Here is a 24,444-nt window from a genome sequence, read left to right on the forward strand (position 1 = left end):
TGTGCGTGGGTTTATCTCTGGGCTTTCTATCCTGTTCCATTGATCTATATTTCTGTTTTTGTGCCAGTACCCAAAGTTTAAAAAAAAAAAAAAAAAGGGCAGAAGACCTGAATAGATATTTTTCCAAAGAAGATATACAACATACAGATGGCCAACAGGCACATGAAAAGATACCCAACATCACTAATCATCAGAGAAATGCAAATCAAAACCACAATGAGATATCACCTCACACCTGTCAGAATGACTGTCATCAGAAAGACCACCATTAACAAATGTTGGTAAGGACGTGGAGAAAAGGGAGTGCTTGTACACTGCTGGCAGGAATGTAAGTTGGTGTATCCACTGTGGAAAGCAGTATGGAGGTGCCTCAAAAAAGTAAAAACAGAACTACCGTATGATCCATCAATTCCATTCCTGGGTGTATATCCAGAAAAGATGAAAACTCTAATTTGAAAAGATACATGCAACCCAATGTTCACAGCAGCATTATTTACAATAACCAAGATATGGAAGTAACCTATGTTGCTAATTAAACAGAAACAGACTCACAGATGTAGAGAACAAACTAGTGGTTACCAGTGAGGAGCGGGGTAGGGGAGGGAAAGATAGGGGTAAGTGATTAAGAGGTACAAACTACTAAGTATAAAATAAATAAGCTACATGGATGTATTGTACAGCACAGTGAATATAGCCAGTATTTTGTGATAAATTTAAATGAAGTATAAGCTGTAAAATTTTGAATCACTATGTTGTATACCTGAAACTAATATAATATTGTAATTCAACTATACCTCAATTTTTTAAAAATGAAAGTGTTTTAATACTGTATTATGAATATGACAGTAAAACTGTATGCCATAAAATTTTTATAATGATTCATTCATTAATGTATATGCCAGGCTACCATGAAGCCATCGTATTGATTACACTAGACTACTATAAAGCAATTTGTGTTGCTTTTTCTTCATTATCAATGCATGAATCATTGTACCTGTAAATAAAGATGAATTTCTTTTTCACATTATCTTTTCTTTTTTTGATGTCTAGTTTTAGTAATAGGCACAACATGTAAAGCATTTTGTAATATCATATAAGACAATATTGATGTAGGTACTGAGACATGATTCATCTTGTAAACAGATGATGTACACTTATGGTATTGATAAAAATATACAATACTATAAATGTATTTTCTCTTCTTTATGATTTTCTTAATAACTTTTTTTTATCCCTAGCTTACTTTATTGTAAGAATACGGTGTATAGTACATATAACCTACAAAATATGTGTTAATTGCCATTTATGTTATCTGTAAGGCTTGCAGTCAACAGTAGGCTATTAATAGTTAAGTTTTGGGTTATACTCTTGAGTTAAAAGTTATACACAGATTTTCAGCTGCTCAGGGGATATCACCACTCCTAACCCCCATGTTGTTAAAGGGTCAACTGTATGTGCTGTCTTCAAGAGTTGTACTTGAAATATAAAAATCACAGACAGGTTAAAAGCAAAAGAATGAAAAAGATATGCCAACCAAATATTAACAATAGGAAGTTGAAGTGGCTATGTTAACATTAGACAAAATAGATTTCAAGACAAAGAGTATTACCAGACAGAGGAGGTACTTGATAATGATCGAAAGAGCACTTCATTAGAAGAACACAACAAATCGTAATATATATTTATTAGTAGGCCCCTAATAACAGAAGTTCAAAATACTTAAAGCAAAAAGTAAGACAACTAAAGGAAGAAATATACAGGTCGACAATTATAGTTGTAGATTTTAACAACTCTCTACCAGTAATTGAGAACAGGAAAAAAAAAAATCAGTACAACTGTAGAGAATTAGAATAGCACTACTGGGCTTCCCTGGTAGCGCAGTGGTTAAGAATCTGCCTGCCAATGCAGGGGACATGGGTTCGAGCCCTGGTCTGCGAAGATCCTACGTGCCGCAGAGCAACTAAGCCTGTGCGCCACAACTACTGAGCTTGCACTCTAGAACCCGCGAGCCACAACTACTGAAGCCCGCATGCCTAGACCCTGTGCTCTGCAACAAGAGAAGCCGCCGCAGTGAGAAGGCCGCACACCGCAATGAAGAGTAGCCCCCGCTCACTGCGACTAGAGAAAGCCCGCATGCAGCAATGAAGATCCAATGCAGCCAAAAATAAAATAAATAAATTTAAAAAAAAAGAATAGCACTACCAATCATGATATCTAATTGATATTTTTAGAACAGTGTACCCCAAAACTGCACAATATATAATCTTTGCACATGCTTAGGCTTTGTTTGTCAAGATAAATCATATGCTGGCCTATTAACACATGTCAATAAATTTTGAAAGGTTGAAATCATATACAGTGTACAGAATTTCTCTTAGTACAACAGGATTGAATCAGAAATTGAAACAGTAAGATCTCTGAAAACATCCAAGTATTTGGGAATGAAACATCATACTTTAAATAATTCATAAGTAAAAGGAGAAAATCTCAAGGGAAAATCACAAATATTTTAAATTGAAAGATAATAAATATATCAAATATAAATATTTGTGGGGTGCAGCTAAAGAAGTTTATAGAGGAAACTTTTACATTTTTAAATACTTACATCAGAAGAAGATGCTTATATACATTTTAAAAAGGTTTAAATTTCTATTTTTACCTTAAGAAGCTAAAGAACAAGCCCACAGCTAACATCATACTCAACAGGGAAAGAGTGAAAGCTCCTTCTCTAAAGATCAAGAACAAGACAAGTGTGACAATATAGTGCTGGAAGTCCAAACCAGAGCAGTCAGGCAAGGAAAAAGAAGGCGTCAAATCCAAAAGGAAGAAGTAAAATAATCTCTGTTTGCAGATGACATGATCTTATATAGAGAAGACCCTAAAGACTCTACAAAAAACTATAAGAACTGGTAAATGAATTCAGTAAAGCCAGGATACAAAACCAACATACAATAATCGGTTGTGTTTCTATACACTAAAGACGAAATATCTGAAAAAGAAAATAAGGAAACAGTCTCATTCATTATGGCTCCAAAAGCAATGGAATACTTAGGAATAATTTTAACCAAGGATGTAAAACATCTGTACACTGAAAATTACAAGACATTGATGAAAGAAATTGAAGAAGGCAAAAATAAAAGGAAAGATATCCCATGTTCATGGATTGGAAAACTTAATATTGTTTTAAACAGTTCGTACTTCCTAAAGCCATCTATAGATTCAGTGAAATCCCTGTGAAAATTCCAGTGGCATTTTTTACAGATATAGAACAATCAGTCCTAAAATTTATGTGGTACCACAAAAGACCTGACTAACCAAGGCAATCTTGAGAAAGAGGAACAAAGTTGGAACACTCAAATGTCTTGATTTCAAGCTATATCACAAAGCTATAGTAATCAAAATAGTATAGGACTGGCATAAAATAGACACATAAACCAATGGAACAGAACTGAACCCCCCCAAAAAAACCCATAAATATATGGTCAACTGATATTTGACAAGGCAACCAAGAATACTCCATGGGGAAAAGACAGTCTCTTCGATAAATGGTCTTGGAAAAACTAGATATTCACATGCAGAAGAATAAAACTGGCCTCCTATCTTACACCTCTCACAAAAATTAACTCAAAGTGGATTAAAGTCTTAAATGTAAGACCTGAAACTATTGAATTACTAGAAGAAAACACAGAGGAAAAGCTCCTTGACATTGGTCTTAACAATGATTTTTTTTTTTTTTGGAGATGACACCAAAAGCAAAGGAATAGAAGCAACAATCAGCAAGTAGGACTACATCAAACTATAAAAAGCTTCTACACAGCCAAAGAAACAATCAACAAAATAAAAAGGCAGCCTACAGAATGGGAGAAAAGATTTGCAAGTCATATATCTGATAAGAAGTTAATATTCCAAATATGTAAGGAACTCATACAACTCAACAACAAAAAGACAAACTGATTAGAAAATGGTCAGAGGAGCTGAATAGACGTTTTTCCAAACATGACACATAGATTGCGAACATGTACATGAAAAGATGCTCAACATCACTAATCATCAGGGAAACGCCACAGTGAGATGGCACCTCACACCTGTTAGAATGGCTATTATCAAAAAGGCAAGAAATAACAAGTGTTGGGAAGCATGTGGAGAAAAGAGAACCCTTGTGGATTGGTAGTGGAAATGTAAATCAGTGCAGCCACTATGTAAAACAGTAAGGAAGTTCCTCAAAATATTAAACATAGAAGTACCACATGATCCAGCAATTCCACTTCTGGGTGTTTATCCAAAGGAAACAAACTCACTATCTCCATAAGATACATGCACCCCCATGTTCGTTGCAGCATTATTTACAATAACTAAGACATGGAAACAGCCTAAGTGTCCACTGACAGATGAATGGAGAAAGAAAATATGGTGTATACAGTTGGCCCTTGAACAACGCGGGGAGTAGGTGTGCTGATCTCCCGTGCAGTCTAAAATTCACAAACACTCAGCCCTCCGTATCTGCAGTTACATATCTGCAGGTGCAACCAACCATGGATCATGCAGTACAGTAGTATTTACAACTGAAAAAAATCTGTGTATAAGTGGACCCCTGAAGTTCAAACTTGTGCTGTTTAAGGGTCAACTGTATATACAATGGAATATTATTTGGCCGTAAAAAAAGGAGACAATCCTACCATTTGCAACAACATGGATGAATCTTGAGGGCATTGATAAGTGAAATGTCAGAAAAAAACAAGTATCCTATGATTCCACTTATATGAGCTGCTTACAATAGTCAACAATCGTACAGACAGAAAGTAGAATGGTGGTTGCCAGGGGCTGTGGGGGAGGGATGAATGGGGAGTTACTGTAATGGGTGTAGAGTTTCAGTTTTACAAGATGAAAAGTGTTATAGATATGAGTGATGATTGAACAACATTATTAATATTTAATACCACTGAACTCTACACTTAAGAATGGTTAAGATGATAACTTTTTAGTGTATTTTACTACAAAAAAATAATTGAAAAAATAATAAATGTCAAGAGAATGAGAAGAGAAGCCATAGACTGGGGCAAAATATATGCAAAGGACATATCTGATAAAGGACTGTTATACAGAATATGCAAAGGACTCTTAAAACTTAATAATAGGATTAAAAAAAAAAACTTAATAATAGGAAAGCTAACAACCTGATTAAAAAATGGAGAAAAGATCTGACCAGGTACCTCACCAAAGAAGATATACTCTCATACTGTTAGTGGGAATATAAATTGGTGCAGCCACTATGGCAAAAAGTACGGAGATTCCTGAAAAAATTAAGAATAGAACTATAACACACACACAAAAAAGAACTATCATGTGATCCAGCTATTTAACTTTTGAGTATTTATTCAAAGAATACAAAAACACTAAATCAAAAAGTTACATACACCCCTATGTTCATCACAGCATTATTTATAATAGCCAAGATATGGAAACAACCTAAGTGCCCATTGTTGGATAAATGGATAAAGATGTGGTGTGTGTGTGTGTATATAATATACAGTGGAATACTACTCAGCCATGAAAAAATGAAATCTTGCCATTTGTGAGAATGTGGATGGATCTTGAGGGTATTATGCAAAGTTAAATAAGTCAGACAGAGAAAGACAAATACCATATGATTTCACTCATATGTAGAATATTAATAAACAAAATGAAAACAAACATAAATACAGAGAACAGAGTAGTATGGTTACCAGAGGGGAAGGAGTTGGGAGAAGGGCAAAATGAGTAAAGGGCGTATGTTGTATGGTGATGGATGGAAACTAAACTTTTGGTGGTGAGCATGCTGTAATATATATAGAAGTCAAAATATAATGTTGTACACCTGAAACTTATGTGATCTTGTAAATTAATGTTACCTCAATTTTTTAAAAAAGAAAAGATATACAAATGGCAAATAGGCACATGAAAAGATATGCCACATCATATGTCATCAGAGAAATGCAAATTAAAACAATGAAATACCATTATACACCTATTAGAATAGCCAAAATCAAGAACTTGACAACACCAAACGAGAATGTGGAGCACAGGAACTTATTTATTACTGGTGAGAATGCAAGATGGTACGGCCACTTTGGAAAACAGTTTGGCAATTTTTTACAAAATTAAACATATTCTTACCACACAGTCCAGCAGTCACACTCCTTGGTGTTTACCCAAATGAGTTCAAAACTTATTTCTACACAAAAACCTGCACATGGATGTTTATAGCAGCTTTATTCATAATTGCCAAAAGTTGGAAGGAACCACTGTGTCCTTCATTAGATGAATAAACTGATACATCCAGACATGGAATATTATTTGAAGCTAAAATGAAATGAGAGGGAATTCCCTGGTGGTCCAGTAGTTAGTACAATGCGCTTCCACTGCCGGGGGCCTGGGTTCGATCCCTGGTTGTGGAACTAAGATCCCACAAGCTGTGTGGCATGGCCTAAAAATAATAATAACAAAATTCCATGAAAAGAGATGGAGGAACCTGAAGTGCATATTACTAGGTGAATGAAGCCAATCTGAAAAGGTTACATACTGAATGATTCCAACTGTATGATATTTTAGAAAAGGTAAAACTATGGAGACAGTTGAAAGATGAGTTATTACCAGGGGCTAGTGGGAAGAGGGATTAATAAGTGGAGCACAGAGGTTTTTTAGGGCAGTGAGACTGCTCTGAATGATACTGTAATGATGGGCAGGTACATGCCCTTATACGTTTGTCAAAACTTATATAATGTGCAACACCAAGAGTGAACCCTAATGTAAACTATAAACTTTGGGTGATAATAATGTTTCAGTGTAGGTTCATCAGCTAACAAAATGTACCACTCTGGTGTGGGATGTTGATAGTGGGAGAGCCTGTTGGGTGTGTTAGGGAGGAGCTATATGGGTTGATAGTAGGGGAAGCTCTTAGGGAGAGTAAAGGTAGGGCATGTATGGGAACTCTGTACTTTCCTCTAAATTTTGCTGTGTGTTTAAAACTGCTCCTAAAAAGAAAGTCTGTTTTTAAAAATCAACTAATGTAATTCCCCATATTTAGTAGCATAAAGTGGAAAAACCACATGGTCCTATCAATAGATAACAAAAAATCATTTGACAGTATTAATGCCCACTCATGATAAAACTCTCAACAAACTAGAAATAAAAGGGAACTTCCTCAACCTGACAAAGTTAATATATGAAAAAATCTATGTGCAACTACATACTTAATGGTGAAATTTTGAATGCTTTGCCACTAAGATGGGGAACAATGCAAGGATACAGTTACGATCTGTATACAGTATTCTGCTAGATACAGTGAAATAATACAAGAAAAAAAATAGAAATCATAAAGTTTGGAAGAAGTAAAACTGTCTCTTTTCACAGATGACATGATTACCCATATGAAAATCCTAAGGAATCCACAAATCAAGGACTAGAATTAATAAGATGAATTTTTTTGCAAGGTCTTTGGATATAAAATCAATATGAAAATTAGTTGTATTTCTGTATAATAAGGCAACAACTGGACAATGACATTTTAAAAAATGACACTATTGACAATAGCATAGAAAACCTAAATAATTAGAGAGATAAAACATGTCATGGATTGGAAAACTCAGTATTGTTAAAAATGTCAGTTCTGCCAAGACTGATCTTAGAGGTAAACAGTCTAAATCACAGCAGGCCTTTTCTTTTTCTTTTTCTTTTTTTTTTTTTTTGCAATTGTTGTGCTTATTCTAATGTCTGTGAAAATGGGAAGGATAGTTTAATCCAGAAATAGATCCACACATATGTCCAGTTGACTTTCTGAGGGTACCAAAGCATTTCAATGGAAAGGAAGGGCATTTCAATAAATAATGATTGATCAGCTAGGTATATATATGGAAATAAAATGAACCTTGACCTTTCCTCATGCTATACAAAAAACTTAATCTAAGATGGACCAAAGGGCTAAACATAAAAGCCAAAACTATAAAGCTTCTGTAAGTAAACACAGGAAAATATCTTGTGATCTGTAAGTAGGCAGAGATTTCTTGGATCTGGCAAAAAAGTAATTATCAAAAAAGAAAAATAAAGGTGATTTTTAGGTTTAACTTAGATTTAAAACTTCTGCCCACTAAAAGCCAACATTAAGAAAATAAATAGGCAAGCCGTATACTGGGAAAAAAATATTTCCAAATCATATATCTGAAAAGGGACTATATCTAGAAAACATAAAGAACTCTATTATTTAGTAATAAAAACATAAGTAATACAATTCAAAAAATAGACAAAACACTTGAGTAGAGACTTCCCAGAGGAAGATGTATGAATGGCCAATAAGCACGTGAAAAAACACTCAACATCAGTAGTCATCAAGGAAGTGCAAATTAAAATCATAATGAAATACCACTACACACACCAGAATGGCTAAAATTGAAACTACTGATAACATTAAATGTTGGCAAGGATGTGGAGCTACCATAATTCATATACATTGTTGATAGGATGGTATACCACTTTGGAGTAAAGCATGACAATTTTTAATAAAATTAAACTTATGTCTGTCCTGTGATCCAGCAGTTCTGCTCCAAGGTATTTAAGTAAGAGAAACGAAAATTGCTGTTCACAGAAGGATATGTACAAGAATGTTTATGGCATCTTTGTTTTAACTTTATAATCAAAACCTGGAATCAACCCAACAACAGGCGAATGGATAAACATAACATGATATTTTCTTACAGTGGAATACAAATTGACAATAAAAAGGAGCTAACTACTGACATATAGATTAACTTCAGACAGTATGACGAGCAAAAGAAGCTGAAAACTAAAGAATGCATATTGTATGGTTCCATTTATATGAAGTTGTAGAATAGGCAAAATTAATTTATGGTAGAAAAATATCATCAGAAAAGAGGTTGCTCCTGAAGAAAGGATTGCCTAGGAAGGGGGAACTTTCTGGGATAATAAGAATATTCCGTGACTTTAAAGATGGATGATTTCATTTGTCAAAACTTACAGAACTATACACTTACATTTTCATTTTACTGTATGTAAATTTTACCTAGAAAAGTATATAAACAAACAAAATTCCACATTCCTTGCTGGGAAGAAATTTTTTAGTAAAGAAGGAGTAGTAGACTTTTCCTCAATAACAACAACAAAGAAATTTTTAAAGTAACTATATTAAAGATTTTGCAGTAGGCGCAAAGAAGACAGGTAAAAAGTGACACCAAGTGATTCTTAGTTACAGAGTTAAGAACACAAGAATTTTGACAAACACCAAAATGATGGAAAATTTGAATAGTGGAAAAGTCTTGGGGAAACGTCTGGACATGATACTTTAACCACATTGTACAGGAAGTCGTTCATCAGGTGTCTGTTGCTCTGAATAGTTCTAGAACTCTGTGTAGTCAGAGAAGTCAGGGTATAAAAAGAGATTTTAAAATCATTGGTTTGTTAAGAAATTGTAAAATTCAGAACTGTCCTAAAAGTAATGTAGTTTATCTAAATCAAAGGATTATGGGAAAGGAAGTCATCAAGGATGATGTGGAAGATGTGATTTGGAAGATATGATTTATAGAAGTAAATGTAGAGTTAAGATTTGACAGCTGCTGGTTAACCCAAATTCTGAATCCTGGCCCAAAACTGAGGCTCTGACCAATAATATTTAAAGTTGTCCCTTGATGTTTGTTTATAATGAAATTACTTTCTAAACTTGGATTTTTGGATGCCATTAGGTATGTTCACCAGATTCCCAGCAAACCTTCTGTTGTGCTTGAAAAATTGTCTCTTTTTTTTTGCATTGCGTATTTGACCTTATAAACGGTCAAAGAAGTAGAGTGACCATATAATTTATCACCCAAATAAGCATCTTCTGAAAGTAGAAGAGGAGGTGCTGTTAATAACTGAAGTAGGATAACAAGTGTAAATGGACATTGTCCTGAGGTAATTGGCTAATAGGATTTATGGATTAATAGGATTTACCCTACCTAAAGGATGTTTTTGAAATTTGTTTATTATAAAATATTCTCAAAGCCTTAGGTTAATGCTGATAACCACAACAGCATTTTTTTCTTACTTTCCTGAACTTGGCATTCTGACCGAGAATCTGCTTTTCATCCCTTAGTGACCATGTATACTAACTTAGGTTGCTGCTTTTGTTTTTGTTTTTTTAGCTTTGCATTGTCAACACCAGTAATCTGGAAATGGCTGTTAAGGAGAGGGCTGCCTTAGAGACAAAAGTTTAAGTATTTTTAGAAGTCTTTGAGCCAGTTAAGTAAAACTGGATAGAATTTAGCCATCACTTGAACAGATAGATACTCCTGTAATAATAGGGGAGCCTGACTTCAAGTATAGATCTGTGGTAGAGGGTCATAAATGGCATCCATATAAAAATATGGAAATATCTTCTTTTCTTGATTTATAAAGGCAATGCATTCTCAAAAAAAAAAAAGAAGAAAAGAACACAGAAGTGTAGAAAGTGAGTTTCCCCTAAAGTTTTATGAATCTCCCTCTAAAGTTTGATGTATGTAAGTATACAGTATATGCCAGAACATAAGATGGTCCTCCCTCCAAATTATATTTGAGTTCTTATACTTTTCATATTATAAGTATTCTCTCAGTTTATTTTGCATGACCAAGCCTGCTTGGTGAAGACTCACTGATTTCTGGTTTCATTTTGTTGCGGTTGGAGAAGGTACTTTGTATGATTTTACTTCTTTTAAAGTTGTTGAGACTTGTTTTATGAACTAGCATTTGGTCTGTCTTAGAGAATGCCCCATGTATGTTTCAAAAGATTGTATTTTGCTGTTGGGTTGAGCATTGTGTATATGTTAGTTAGGTCAAATCGGTTGATAGTGTTGTACATGTCTTCCATATTCTTATTGATTTTCTGTTTTATTGTTGTATCAATTACTGAAAGATGAATATTAAAATCTCTAACTATAATTGTTGAACTCTACCATTTCATCAGATTTTGCTTCAGGTATTTTGGTGCTCTGTTAAGGTGCATATATATTTATATTTGTCATATTTTCCTGATACATTGACCCTGTTATCATTATGAAATGTCCCTCTTTGTTTCCAGTAGTATCCCTTATTTTAAATTTTCATTAATATAGCCATTCCAGTACTCTGTTGTTACTGTGGTAAATCTTTTTCCATCCTTTTACTTTCAACCTATTTGAATCTATGAATCTAAAGTGTGTCTCAGACACATGTAGAAATATATAAACAGCTTATAGATCAGTCTTGTTCTATTGAAGTCAGTCTGCAAACCTCTGCCTTTTTAAAAATTTAAGAAATTTTTATCTAATTGTATTTTTTTATTGAGGTATAATTGACATCTAACATCATATTAGTTTCAGGTGTACAACATAATGATTCAATATTTGTATATATTGTGAAATGATCACCACAGTAAGTCTAGTTAATATCCATTACCACACATAGTTACCAAAAAGTTACAACTTTTAAGATCTACTTTTTTAGCAACTTTCAGATATATGATTCAATATTATTAACTATAGTCACCATGTTGTACATTACCTCCCCATGACTTCTTTTGTTTGTTTTTTGTACATTTACAATTTAAAAAAATGTTTTTAATTGAAATATAGTTGATTTACAATGTGTTAGTTTCAGGTGTACAGCACAGTGATTCAGTTATATGTGTATACGTGTGTGTGCATGCATGTGTATGTGTGTATATATATATATATATATATATATATATATATATATTCTTTTCCATTATAGGTTATTACAAGATATTGAGTGTAGTTCTCTGTGCTGTACAGTAGGTCCTTATTGGTTATGTATTTTATATAGACTGACTTATTTTATAACTGGAAGTTTGTACCTTTTGACCCCTTTCACCCTCTGCTTTTTGATCAGTGGTTAGTCTATTCACATTTTATGTAATAATTGATATGCTTGCATTTATGCCTGTCATTGTGCTATTTGTTTACAATATGTCTCATATCCTTTATTTTCCTTTACCTCCGTTCCTGCATTCTTTTGTGTTAAACAAATACTGTTTAGGATACAATTAGTATACAAATTTTACTTAGTATAGTTATATAGTTAGTATTTGTATATTAGTATACAAATGTAGTATACAATTTTAATTTCTCTGTTGTTATTTTTAGGTATTTTTTGAGGGTTTTGTGTGTGTGTGTGTTAGTTGCTCTGGGAAATACAATATGAAGTTTTAACATATCACAATCTAATTAAGATTAATACTGAATTAATTCTGATAAAATATAGCAGATTTACTCCAATATAGCTCCATTTTCTCCTACTTCCTTTTTACTGTCATCAAACGTGTTACATTAATATCTGTGATAAACCTGAGAATGTAGTATTATAATTATTGCTTTAAATAATCTTACTTTTTAAAAATGAAATGAAGAGAATAGAAAAAAAAGTGTGTGTGTGTGTATTTTGTACACACCGTTTTTTATATGCACCACATATTTACCATTTCTGGTGTTTTTCTTTTCTTGCTGTGGATTTTAGTTACTGTCTGGTATTATTTCCTTTTATCACAAATAATGTGTTTTAGTATTTCTTCCTAACTTGTCTAGGAGCAACAGATTCTCTCTGTTTTTATCTGAGAATGTTTCCATTTCTCCTGCATTTCTGCAAAATAGTTTCACAGGATATAGAATTCTTGCTTGATGGTTTTTTCTTGTTAGCACACTGAATATGTCACTCTGTTGCCTTCTGACCTTCATTGTTTCTGTTGAGATGTACCTGTTAATTGTGTTGTTCTTCTCCTACATGTGATGAGTCATTTTTCTCTTGAAGCTTTTCTCTTGAATATTCTCTCTTTATCCTTGGATTTTGGAAATTTCACTATGATGTGTCTAGGTTTGATACTCTTTATATTTATCCTATTTGGGGTTTATTGAGTTTCATGGGTTAGTAGCTTAATTTTTTAACTCAAATATGGGAGATTTTTGCCCATAATTTCTTCCAATTTCCTTTTCTCCTTCTTTCTCTCCTTCCTTTGGGTCTCTCATTACAAATATGTTGGTGCACTTGACATCTTCCTACAGCTCTCTGAGGCTCCCTTCATTTTTCTTCAATCTTTTGTTCTCCGTGTTCTTTGGATTGGATAATTTCTGTTGATCTCTCTTTAATAGATCAGAATCCAGACTTGCTGCAATATATTATCTAAAATATTCCCTAATTCTTTTCTTCAAATCTTCTCTTTAACTCTAGAGTTTCTATTTGGTTCTTTTGTATGGTTTCTGTGAAATTCCCTGTTGAGTCATTGTCTTTAATTCTCTGAACATATTTATAAAATCTACTTTTGAAGACTTTGCTAATGTATCATCTTTGTCAGTTTCTACTTACTGTACTTTTATCCTGAGTAAGAATCAGCTTTTTTATTTCATTACATATCTAGTAATTTTTGGTTGAAAACTAGATATTTTAGATAATATATTATAGCAACTCTGTAATTTTTTTGAGAATTGTTTTTACTTTAGTAACTTGCCTATGCAACCACTGATGTCTCTGCTCAGTTTTTTTTTACTCTTTTATTTATTTTTAAGCTTGCTTCCTAGGGAATGTTCCTGTGTCTGCATAACTTAGTGGCCAACCAATGACTTAGGCAGAGATTGTACTCAAACATCTTAATCCAGAAAGGCCTCAGACTGATCTCTGTGTGGACTTGGGAAACACATACAAAGTTGCTGTCCGTTTTCAGGTCATCCTTAGCTTTTACTTTTTACCAGACTTTCTTAGGTCTTTCCCACCCAATCACATAGTTTTCCACTTATGGCTCTCTAGTTTCCAGGATCTCCCTGTTAAATTCCTAGCTATTCTGCCAATCACCTCAGACAGGACTACCTCTTAGGCTTGCAAAGTTGTGGGGTTTTCTTATTCTTTCCTGATCGAGTTTGCCACTCTTAACTAGCACAGTCACAGGTTTTTACCCACTGGTCCACATCCTGTCTGCCCCTCTGGCAACAAACAACACTGTTTCCATGACCAACCATACATTAGAAAAACTCTTTTTACCAACCAAGTTGTTGGTGATGGTAGAGTGTGAATAGCCTCTTGCAAAAAGGCCACTGAGTTCACCTGTCCTTAACTGAAGCTCTAGCAATTTTTCCACAGTAATCGTTTCTTAATTGTTTTCTGCATTTGGCCCATTTCTAGTACCCTGAAATGGTTGTCTTTGACAATCCTGTACAGGTTTATACAAGTCTTTCGCAGAGAAGAATCACCAACCTCTTCACACTGCCATAACTGGAGGTCCTTTTCTATATTTATGTTTGTTTATTCAACTTTATTACTCGTATCTTCTGTATAACTGTTTACTTTTCCTTTAATTGGTCTGTCAAAGACTGAGAATGATATTTTTTTTAACGTTTTATTTTATATTGGAGTATAGCTGATTAACGATGTTGTGACAGTTTCAGGTGCACAGCAAAGCAACTCAGCCATACATATACATGTATCCATTCTCCCTCAGACTCCCCTCCCATCCAGGCTGCCACATAACATTGAGCAGAGTTCCCTGTGCTATACAGTGGGTCCTTGTTGGTTATCCATTTTAAATATAGCCGTGTGTACATGTCAATCCCAAACTCCCTAACTATCCCTTCCTGCCACCCTTCCCCCCTGGTAACCATAAGAGAATGATATTTTAGTCTTCTACAATTGAGTTTTTATCAGTTGATCCTTTTAAACAGTTTTGCATTGAATATTTGTATTTTATTTAAATGATATCATTGTGACTTTCCTGGCGGTCCTGTGGTTAAGACTTCGCATTTCCAATGCAGGGGGCACAGGTTCGATCCCTGGTTGGGCAACTAAGATCCCACATGGCACACACCGTGGCCAAAAAAAATTAAAAAATAAAAAATAAGTACTATATACGTTTTTGTGTGTATAAAATGTGTCACTTTGCCTAGTTTAATGCCTTAAATGCTACTGTTCTTATATTTTTCACTCATGCTGGATGTTTGCTTGGATTTTCCTTATGTTACTTCAGACTGGATTTAAATAATAGTGACACATCTGTGTGAGGGATCCCCAAGACCACCCCCAGGTTTGGTTTGGTGATTCACTAGAAAGACTCAGAGTACTTGGCAAATAGTTGTACTCATGGCCATGGCTTATCACAGAAAAGGATATAAAGCAAAATAAGCAAAGGGAAAAGTACATGGAGCCAAAGTCCAGAGGAAAACAGGTGCAAGCTTCCAAGAGTCCCCTCCCTGTAGTGTCACACAAGACTTGCATAATTCCTTCAGCAGCAAGTTGTAGCAGCACTTGTGAAATGTTGTCTTCCGGGGAAACTCATTAGAAACTCAATGCCCAAGGTTTTTACGGGGGGGCCGGTTACGTAGGCACCTTCTGCCCAACACATACAATAATTGGAAAGCAGGTAACCACATTGTTTGCACAGTCTAGGCACAGTAAACCACCTTTCTTAGTATGGGAACAATGGGAACACTCCCAAAATTCAAGTACCCAGAAGTCAACATTATAGGCAACCCTTTCTAAGGTTAGCAGTCTGAAACCTAGTAAATCTTTTCTGCATAGCACCCTTGTCTTTTTTTTTCTTTTCTTTTCTTTTTTTTTCAGTTGAACTACTATTGTTTCATTCATGAGTATAATGACCAAATTTGTTGACTTTTTTTTTTTTTTTTTGCAATTCGAGGTTTAAAGCAATGATATGATGTTAAAGTATTTTCCCCTTAGTTTGGTATATATATGATTTCATTCATATATCAAATTAGGGATCACCATTTATAGTTTTGTTTTCTGTTTCAAAAAATTTTTTTGTTGTTCCTTTAAGCCTAAAATAAAGTACATGCTTTTTTTGAAACTTTAATAGACAACAGTACTATACTTTCTCCACTTTGAATTACATGCTTGGAGCAGTTTTGTATGTGACAGTTTTTTGTATCTCCTAAATATCATAATGCCTTTTTGTTTCTTTTTTCAGCACGATTACGTGGTGTTCATGATGGTCTGTTCACTGGACAGATAGATGCTGTGGATACTCTTAATGCTACTTATAGAGTAACTTTTGATAGGGCAGGGCTTGGAACTCATACTATCCCTGACTATGAAGTTCTTGTAAGTATTGTTTCATAATACACGTGTTTTATGCCTATTAAATATGTTTTGTAGAGTTTTCTTAGGGGTTGTATTTATGATAGAATCAAGATTTCAAGTCACAGAGGAAGAGATCTTTAGGGGTTTCCAGCCCTGCTTACTAGACTCCTGGAGCAGAACTATACTTAAGTCTTCCACGTTTTCCAGAAGCTAGCATCCCTCTACCAAATTTAGTGTGACACAACTGATCACTTTTGACTAAATAATCTTGGGGAATAAGCTACACAACACTTTCATTTCAGCTGTTGGTATAGTCCTCTTGTAAAATGACTTTAAAAGTATGTTAACATCTTGCACTTCAAAATATATATTTTTATATGTTCCTATTTTATCCTCAGAATATGCAAGGTGGTTGTTAATTACCCCCACTTTTTGCATGATGAAATTGAGACATAAGTATGTTAGGTAATTTATTCAAGGCTTTCAAGCTGGATTCTTGCCCTATTGAGACTGGAATCCACATCTTTTGCACTTCTGATATAGTCCATTAAACTACTGGACCATTATTTCATGATTATGCTTGATTTAGCAATGTCATGGAAATTATATACCTTTCTAATAAGTTAAAATATAAAGGATAAATATAACTCTAATAGTTTTTTTTTAATGAGTAATGAACTTTTTATAACAAAACTATTTGCCTCTAAGCATTATGGAAATTAAATTGTTCACATTTAGCCTCCCCTTTTTCATTTCTTTGTTATAAACTTGATTTTTAAGGGTTGTGAACTTACAATTAAAAATCAAAATTACTTTATCTCCTTAGTGCAAAAATAGAAGAATCTTTTTTTTATGATCTATACTTTTAAAAAAACTGTGACTCTCTGCTTATTGTAAGGGTTTCCTTATCAAACGTACTTTTAGAGAGGAGTAGGAGAGAAAGGAAATTTGGACTAAATATAGAGCAAGGTATACCAATCTTAATTTTTTTCATTAAAGGAGGAAATCTTTAAACCTCCCATTTCAAAAAAGAAAAATTACTTTTCTGTTTCATTAATGTAATTTCCTTTATGAGATCACCCAAACATTTCTCCCTGGCCAGATAAGAATTGCCTTTAATTACAGTGGGTAATATTCAGATAGTCTTTAACACAGAGACAACCAAGGGTGGCCATAGATCACTTTCCTTTCTTTCAATAGATCACTTTCTTCTGTTTTATGAATTCAACCTCTTAGTAACAGAGTAGTATCCATACTCTGACTTAAGTTCTAGCCCTTTGATCTTTGTAGGTTACTATATTTTATGATAAAATAGGACTGTTATAAAGCTAAAATGATTGGTAAAGTTCTTCAAGTTTTGGGGACTATTTTCTTTTCCCAAAGAGTAATGAGCCTCATGAGACGATGCCTATTGCTGCCTTTGGACAAAAACAGCGACCTTCTCGATTTTTTATGACTCCACCACGGTTACATTATACTCCTCCTCTCCAGTCACCAATTACAGTAAGTAATATTTTTTAGATGTCACCAGTAGTTTAAATGATTATTATGAATGTAAACTATGTTCTTATGAAATACACATCTATTACAGTAACTTCAGGAGGTGCCCACATTATTTTGAGTTGTCAGATATTAAATAAGTTAATAAAGTAAATAAAATAGTTGCTTCAACTCTGGAAATATTTTCCTTTTTGTAGGATTTTTAATAGAATAGTAATTATAATAGAATTTGCTCCTTATTTAAGAATAAGATACTTCCTTCCTACTGTATAGCACAGAGAAACTATATTCAATATCCTGTGATAAACCGTAATGGAAAAGAATATGAAAAAAAAAGTATATATATGCATAACTGAATCACTTTGCTGTACAGCAGAAATTAGCACAACATTGTAAATCAACTGTACTTCAATAAAATAAATTTTTTAAAAAATAAGATACTTCTGGGACTTCCCTGGTGGCACAGTGGTTAAGAATCCACCTGCCAATGCAGGGGACGCAGGTTCATTCCCTGGTCCAGGAAGATCCCACATTCCGCGGAGCAGCTAAGCCCATGTGCCACAACTACTGAGCCTGTGCTCTAGAGCCGGTGAGCCACAACTACTGAGCGCGCGTGCCACAACTACTGAAGCCCATGCACCTAGGGCCTGTGCTCCGCAGCAAGAGAAGCCACCTCAATGAGAAGCCTGCACACTGCAACAAAGAGCAGCCCCTGCTCGCCGCAACTAGAGAAAGCCTGCACATAGCAACGAAGACCCCACACAGACAATAAATAAAATAAATTAATTAATTAATTAATTTTAAAAATAGATACTTCCTTTTGAAAAGTCAATGGTTAAATGATTCCCTTTTATTCCCACAGGATAATGACCCCTTATTAGGACAGTCACCTTGGAGAAGTAAAATTTCTGGCTCTGACACAGAAACGTTAGGTGGTTTTCCAGTAGAGTTCCTTATCCAAGTGGTAAGAATTGCTCTGAATATTTTGGTTATTTATGAAAAAAACTCAATGACTTTTGTGTTATTAAAGTTGAAAATTTTTCTAGGACCAAATATTTTTATACTTTTAAAAATCATTGTGTTGGTTTTAAGAACTCTGTTATTTTCCAACAAGCTTGAAAATAAGTTATAACAGCAAAAAAAGACTTAGAGATCTATTTTTGTTGGGCTTTTCTTGGGTTTGGTTCTTATTATTTTTCTGTGTTAAGGACTCTAACCTTCTAGTATATGCTGTGTGAAACTGAATGGTTAACTTCATAAATTTTATAAGTATAAAGGTTTTTATTTAGTAATCTCAGTGCATCCTGCCATTATCAGTCACCTCAACAATTGTGGTGTGTTGGCCAGCTCTCTGGTTAGGAGAAACTTTATTTCTTTTCTGAGACTAGGAATAGCTATTCATTTGCTAAGTACTTATTGATTAGGCACAAGGAAATCTAAGGCTAAATCGAAACAAGTATAGAATTATAATATAGAACAATTTTCTTGAATAGCCTGACTCTTAAGAATGTAATGAGCTGTTTATTTTGAAAATTAGATTAAATAAATTATTCAGTTTGGTTTTTTATCAGTAATTTAATGTTTTATTTTCTTTTTATTTTCTTTTATTTAGTTTGAACCATAGTCTAATAATGTTTGATTTGTTTCTTTTCTTTTTGTTTGAAAAGAAAAACTACTTGGCTTGGGATAGATAGAGTCTTTATAAATAAAAATGTTTATAGCGTAATCCATTAAAATATTCACAGGGTTACCTTTTACAATTAATGTTATTTTGAGGAAAAGTATTATCATTTATGTGTATGTGTATAGCATTTTTTATTCCTTAGTTGTATGTTGTTAATTATCCTTGGAATACAGAATTACATCTTTTAACTTCCAAAGGTAGATAAGATATTTTTATATGAAAAGTTAAAAATATGAAAAGAGACAAGGCTTATCATTTTCACAAATAGGACACTTGTGTTTTAAAGAAATTCTTTCTTTTAAATAGTGGAAGTAAAAACAGAGCTAATATGTCATATTTGGGCAAGTGTGTGTAGGGGGAGATGGAGGGAAGAACAGGGGGTCAGGGAGAGGGAGAGAGGGGCTAGGGGGGAGAGAGAGAGAGAGAGAGAGAGAGAGAGAGAGAGAGCCATCGATACACCAGCAGAGGGCGTCAGAGGCTAAATACTAGTATGCTACTTCTAAAGTATTGATGTTTTTATTGATGCTTAGATGTTTGCTTGCAGTGCTTAATTTTAACTTCAAAATCTACGTGTAAAAGCCTAGTTAAAACACTGCTTTCATTATTTTAAGCTATCTAGCAGATAAAAATAGAAGTCCTTTTATGTACTTGTCTTTTGTAATATGTAAAGTTTTATGAAACTCAGATCTGCTCTTGTTAAGCTGTGAGATATGTTTTTGTCTTTTTCTGTTACTGTTTTCTTTCTTATAACAAAATAAACATCATCATGTTTTTGCAATTTTTATAATTCATAGTTTACAATGAATTTTCTTTGTGAGGAAACTTTTTCTTTCCTGGGGTTAGGGATTTTGAGGAATCTAAAAGACTGCCCACTTGTTAGAGAGGACTCAGTTTTGAAAAGAATGAAAAGGAAACAGCATGATTTTCTATCAAAAACAAGCAAGAAGGGACTTCCCTGGTGGCACAGTGGTTAAGAGTCCGCCTGCCAATGCAGGGGACACGGGTTCGAGCCGTGGTCCGGGAAGATCCCACATGCCGCGGAGCCTGTGCTCTAGAGCCTGTGCTCTAGAGCCCGCGAGCCACAACTACTGAGCCCGTGAGCCACAACTACTGAAGCCTGAGCACCTAGAGCCTGTGCTCCGCAACAAAGAGAAGCTACCACAATGAGAAGCCTGTGCACCGCAACAAAGAGTAGCCCCGCTCGCCACAACTAGAGAAAGCCCACGCACAGCAACGAAGACTCAAGGCAGCCAAAATTAATTAATTAATTAATTAATTTTTAAAAAACAAGAAACACAAAACTGAAAATGGGAGGGAGACTGTTGCCTTCATCCCATCTTTTACTGCTTCTAACTCTGAAGAATCACACAAATTTCCATAAAACCCCAACAACTAGAGACAGGGTACCAGTCCACAGCTCTGGACATACTAATGAGGGTCTGTGTTAATAACTATGTAACATATCTCACCCGGCCCTCCGTCTGCCTGTATCAACTTAGGTCAAGTTTTTAGATTTTTTTTAATTATCAAAAATTTAATGCATATCAAAGCAAACAGGGGACTTCCCTGGTGGTGCAGTGGTTAAGAATCCACCTGCCAATGCAGGGGACACAGGTTCGAGCCCTGGTCCAGGAAGATCCCACATGCAGCAGAGCAACTAAGCCCATGCGCCACAACTACTGAGCCTGTGCTCTAAAGCCTGCAAGCCACAACTACTGAGCCCATGCCCCACAGCTACTGAAGCCCGCGCACCTAGAGCCCGTGCTCCGCAACTAGAGAAGCCACCGCAATGAGAAGCCTGTGCACCGCAACGAAGAGTAGCCCCCACTCGCCACAGCTAGAGAAAGCCTGTGCGCAGCAACGAAGACCCAACACAGACAATAAATAAAATTAATTAATTAATTAATTAATTAAAAAAGAAAAAAGCAGACAGAGTTGTATAATGCACCTCTAGGTACCCATTATCTAGCTATAACAGTTATCAACAGCTCCTGGCCAGTTCAGTTTCAGCTATGCTCCCACCCACTTTCTCTGTTTTGAGAAATCAGACATCATATCATTTATCTGTAAATATTTCGTTATATATCTTTAAGTGGTAAGGGCCCTTTTTTTTTTAAGAGACATAACTATATTATCATTATTACATCTAAAAAGTTAACAGAAAGTCTTAATATCATCACATATCCAGTCAGCATTCCAGTTCTCCAGTTGTCTCTTAAATGTTGACTGTACTTTTTCCCCATTAACTTATTTGTTGAAGAAACTAGGTTATTTGTCCATAGAGTCTCCCACAGTCTGGATTTTGCTGACTGAATCCTTGTGATAACATCCAACATATTCTTTTGTCTTTTATATTTCATGTAAATTGCTCATTGAATATAAAGATTTGATTTGATTTGGGTTTTTTATTTGATTGGTGTACTTGTTTTTATGTGACTACTTTTATGTGTGGTTTTGTGTTCTAATAGGATACCCATATTATTTTATCTCTTTTTTTGTATAATGTTGGCTGGTACTAATTATCAATGCCTAGGTCAATTCATTCATTAGGATTGCAAAATGGTGCTATTCTTGTTCTTTGTTTAGTAGCTGTAATAGTTCTATAAGGAAAAACTTCCCCTAATCTATTATTTGGTTACCTAATGGCATAGTTTGTATAGTATAGGCAGGATAAATGCTTGACTCTTTGTCTTTGTTTTCCAGTTTATGAGTATGGTCACTAGTATTCTCCAACAATGGTTAATTTTAAGTATCAGTCTGAACTCATGGATTTTAATGTATTTGTGCTTCAGTTAACTGTAGTTATTATTCTGATTGGTCCACACATTGTTCCATTTTGGACCAGTGAAAGCTTATTCAGGTTGACTCCTTAATCATTTTGACATATCCTGGTTACAGGGGAATTTAAAATATCTTCTTCTCAGCCAGTCTGACTTATAAAATAGTGTCTGTGCTATATTTATATTGGAAACACTAAAATCTGCTAAAATATCTTGGTGAAAACTTAGAAATTTGACATCTACATGATATACTTAAGTGCCTGTGTTTATTCCAAAACATCTCTTCTTCATTGTCTATAGACCAGATTATCAAAAATTCTCATGATTAAAAAGGAACATATCAAGAAATTAAGGGAAATGAACACAGAAGCAGAAAAACTGGTAAGGATATTTTTTTTTCATTGTTTGCTTGTCTCATTTTAAAATGGTGGGCAGCTTCTATATCTAAAGATTTTAAAATATTTTATGGAAGAAAACCTTGAGATAAATGTTATTTTTAAATCCTGATTTGTTCTCGCTATCTCTTGTTATACTGAACATACGCTAAGTAAATTAGCAATGCAATACAGTTCATTACCCCAGACCTCCTTATGCCATTGAATAGGATTAATGGATATATATTAGGTTCTTTGACAGTTTGCTTGAGTGTAGAATTCCTAGCATTGGTGCCTCTGACTAAGGAAGTCATATTAGCAGAGGTTATTAAAAGTGATTCAGAGTAAATAAATCAGGAAATATATAGGCTGGTATCTTCAGGTTATCTTGACAGAGCTTATATCCTATTTTATTAATCTAATGAGTATAAAAATATGAGTCAATTTTATTCATAGGAGAGAATTATCAGAGTTTTTTAAAATGTAGAAAATACTAAGGAAATTTTTAAATTGTATTGAAAGTCATAACTTGCTTATGGATTTATAGGATGGTGAATAGATTTTATCTCAAGTACCATCTCCAGTTGATTGAAAATGGTTGTAAGGATGTATGAAAGTAAGGGAGAGCTCAGTGACTGGGCCTGGGGGCAAAGGGCTGTAGCTAATTACCAATGTCTGTCATGAATGCAGGAATAGGGAGTTGTCGTAACATTAGTCATCTCTTGTATGGAATGGTGTGAGGGGTAGATGTGGGTAAATAGCTGGACAAGTAGTCACCTAACTGAATGAGGAACAGTCCTTTTAGGATTATGGATTTTTAAAATCTGGACATGACTTTGAATTATCTAATTTGAACCCATCATTTTTATGGAATTGAAAACTGAAGACCAAAGATGTCAAGGGATTTTGGACTAAGATTATGCTGCTGTTTAGTAGTACAGGTACCAGAACAGGCTTCTTAGTCCCAGTTTAACTCATTTAGGCATGATATAAAGTTAGTATTGTCAGATACACAGGCTATCAAAGATTGAAAAAAAAATAGCCATAACATATTGCCATTATATATCCTAAATGTAAAAATACTATGTGTTTGCTTCTTTCCTACTGGACTCTAATTCTTATCTTGGTTTCCATCAGTTCTACTTCTACCCTTTATTCTATGCCTTTTCAATGCTTCCCCACTACATTTCCTCTGATCATTTTATCATCTCTTCCACCTTGATGCATAATCAAATTATTTAACTTTCATATCACTAGCTAGGACTTTTCCCTGTATCTAGGTTTCACACCTTAAAGTACTAGACTTGCCTTAGCCTAGTTAATGTTACCTACTTTTTAAAAAAGGCCTGTTTTGATGTTGATTTGGCTTCTTGGCATGTGGGATCTCTGTAGAAATCTAACTGGCTTGATAGGCTTTATAATTTATTTATGATTAGAAATAATTACCATTATAAAAATTGAAATACTGTAAAACTATTTAGTTTAGTATATGGTATAAATATGTTTTTATGCTTAGCATATGGATTTCTTCTTCTATGCATATACTTTCATATGTTGTTTTGTTTTTTGAAGTATAGTTGATTTACAGTTTTGTCTTAGTTTCAGGTATACAGCATATTGATTTAGTATTTTTGTCAGATTGTATTCCGTTATAGGTTATTACAAGATACTGGGCATAATTCCCAGTGCTATACAGTGTATTCTTGTTGCTTATCTACTTTTTATATGGTAATTTGTATCTGTTAATCCCATACCCCTAATTTATCCCTTCCTGCTTTCTTCTCCCCTTTGGTAACCACTAGTTTGTTTTCTATATCTGTGAGTCTATTTCTGTTTTGCATACACATTCATTTGTATTGCATTTTAGATTCCACATATAAGTGATATTATACAGTATTTGTCTTCCTCTGTCTGGCTTATTTCACTAAGCATAACATTCTCTAGGTCCATCCATGTTTCTGCAAATGGCTTTTTTTCATTGTTTTTTATGACCAAGTAATACTCTAATTGTGTGTGTGTGTGTGTGTGTGTGTGT

At 34.3% G+C, this 24,444-nt stretch overlaps 1 protein-coding gene across 4 annotated transcripts in view; it reads left to right on the plus strand.

Annotated features, from left to right (window-relative positions):
- Window positions 1-24,444, plus strand: part of LIN9 (lin-9 DREAM MuvB core complex component) — a 102,947-nt gene that overhangs the window by 44,910 nt on the left and 33,593 nt on the right. For 3 of the 4 annotated variants that reach the window (XM_036843695.1, XM_036843932.1, XM_036843852.1), the window contains 4 exons: window positions 15,959-16,092; window positions 17,455-17,574; window positions 18,434-18,535; window positions 22,336-22,416. In XM_036843695.1, coding sequence (XP_036699590.1) covers window positions 15,959-16,092; window positions 17,455-17,574; window positions 18,434-18,535; window positions 22,336-22,416 — 437 coding nt within the window. The remainder of the gene's footprint in view (window positions 1-15,958; window positions 16,093-17,454; window positions 17,575-18,433; window positions 18,536-22,335; window positions 22,417-24,444) is intronic. The other variant, XM_036843772.1, reaches the window with a different exon arrangement.

This window comes from Balaenoptera musculus, chromosome 1 (genome assembly GCF_009873245.2).
Source record: "Balaenoptera musculus isolate JJ_BM4_2016_0621 chromosome 1, mBalMus1.pri.v3, whole genome shotgun sequence".
Taxonomy (NCBI): Eukaryota; Metazoa; Chordata; class Mammalia; order Artiodactyla; family Balaenopteridae; genus Balaenoptera; species Balaenoptera musculus.